Source organism: Egretta garzetta, unplaced genomic scaffold (genome assembly GCF_000687185.1).
Source record: "Egretta garzetta isolate BGI_Z169 unplaced genomic scaffold, ASM68718v1 scaffold279, whole genome shotgun sequence".
Lineage (NCBI taxonomy): Eukaryota > Metazoa > Chordata > Aves > Pelecaniformes > Ardeidae > Egretta > Egretta garzetta.
Genome location: NW_009260844.1, coordinates 1,095,642 through 1,097,165, shown reverse-complemented (window position 1 = coordinate 1,097,165; position 1,524 = coordinate 1,095,642). Strand labels below are relative to the sequence as shown.

At 47.1% G+C, this 1,524-nt stretch overlaps 1 protein-coding gene across 1 annotated transcript; it reads right to left on the bottom strand.

Annotated features, from left to right (window-relative positions):
- Nucleotides 1–212: 212 nt before the first annotated feature.
- On the bottom strand, nucleotides 213–1,277 carry GPR12 (G protein-coupled receptor 12). The gene has a single exon (XM_009647131.2). The coding sequence runs from the start codon at nucleotides 1,215–1,217 to the stop codon at nucleotides 213–215; it is 1,005 nt and encodes a 334-aa protein (XP_009645426.1). The 5' UTR covers nucleotides 1,218–1,277.
- Nucleotides 1,278–1,524: the final 247 nt, after the last annotated feature.

Below are 1,524 nucleotides of genomic sequence, written 5' to 3'. Positions count from 1 at the left end.
AGGAACACTGATTATTTTGATTTTGGAAATCTCCCTTAAACCATTTGATTCATTTTGGTCACTGGGGTTTTCTCTTTACGAAAAGGTCAGTGCATCCTGTGGTTTTTATATGAACCCATCACACACCATTTAATGAATGGATCTAAACCAAAGACAGCATCGCAAGAATGTCTGGGAAGTAACATGTTAAGGAGCGTCCTCCTAGCTGCCAATCAGACATCACTGGGTGATCTTGCTCTCTGAGACAGGTTAGAAGGAATACAGCCACAACAGACGAGCCAAAGTGCTTTCTGTATCTCCTGGTTTCTAAAAGCATATATTACAGGATTGATGATGGAATTGTAGGTAGCTGGCAGGAGGGTAGCATAGGTGTATATAGAAGGATAGGTATAATCTGCTATTAAAGAATAGAGCGTAAAAGGCATCCAGCAAGCAGCAAAAGTCCCCAAAATAATGGCCAAAGTAGACACTCCTTTTCGGGTGGTCACGTAGTGGGAAGTGGCCAGGAAATGGTGTTGCAAGGCAATCTGATGGGCATGGCGCATCACGATTTTACAGATTTGAATGTAGAGCTGCAGCATGAGGGCAAACATAAGCAAGAAAGAGACCGAAAGGACAGCTGCATTATTTTTAGTGAGTGGTCTGATAACACTGCAGGTGGATTCATCTCTGAGGCAGTTCCAGCCCATTACAGGCAGCAGTCCGATACAGATAGATGCTCCCCAGAGCAATATAAGCATGACATAGGTAAAAGTGACAGTCCTCTCTGAATTGTAAGTCAAAGCGTAATACAGGGAGAGGTAACGATCAACAGTGATAGCCAGCAAGCTGCCGACAGATGCTGAGAAAGAGGCAACAATCAGTCCAATCGTAACCAGTTTCGTAGCTTCTGATTGCAGAAGGTATGCAAAAACGAAATTGATGATCAATCCAATGCCCGCTAAGAGATCTGCCAGCGCCAGGCTGCCTATCAGGAGGAACATGGGGGCGCGAAGACTGGGATTATGGAAAATGATAAGAACCACAATGGCATTTTCGCAGGAGATAAGGGTCCCTGAAGTACACAAGACAATGTCCCAGGGGTTTACCAAAAGCTCTGGCTCTGGGTCTACGACAGGAACCAGGGAGGAGCCTGCAGCTGAGGCATTCTCGGTAGAGCTGGCTTCTATATGATCCTGAGGCAGCCAGCTCAAATTAACCTTCAGATCTTCATTCATTTTAACCCCTGTCTTCTTCAACGGAAAGACATTTTTTTTAATGTTCAGACACAGCACTGGATACAGCACCCCCAGAGCATGCAACGCCCTAGACAGCAACACCGAACTGCCCATGATTATCTGCCAAGGGACAGACACACGGAGGCTGCGTGATCCTAACGATAATTCCCTTCACCTGCACAGGGAAGAAAGCACAGGCACGGGAGGGAGCCCGTAACACAGCTAACAACCCCCCCTTCCCCCTCAAGCGCTGCAATTTGGGGTGGGGGCCGGCTGTGGGCTGGTGTAAACCCCGTTATTCAGCAGC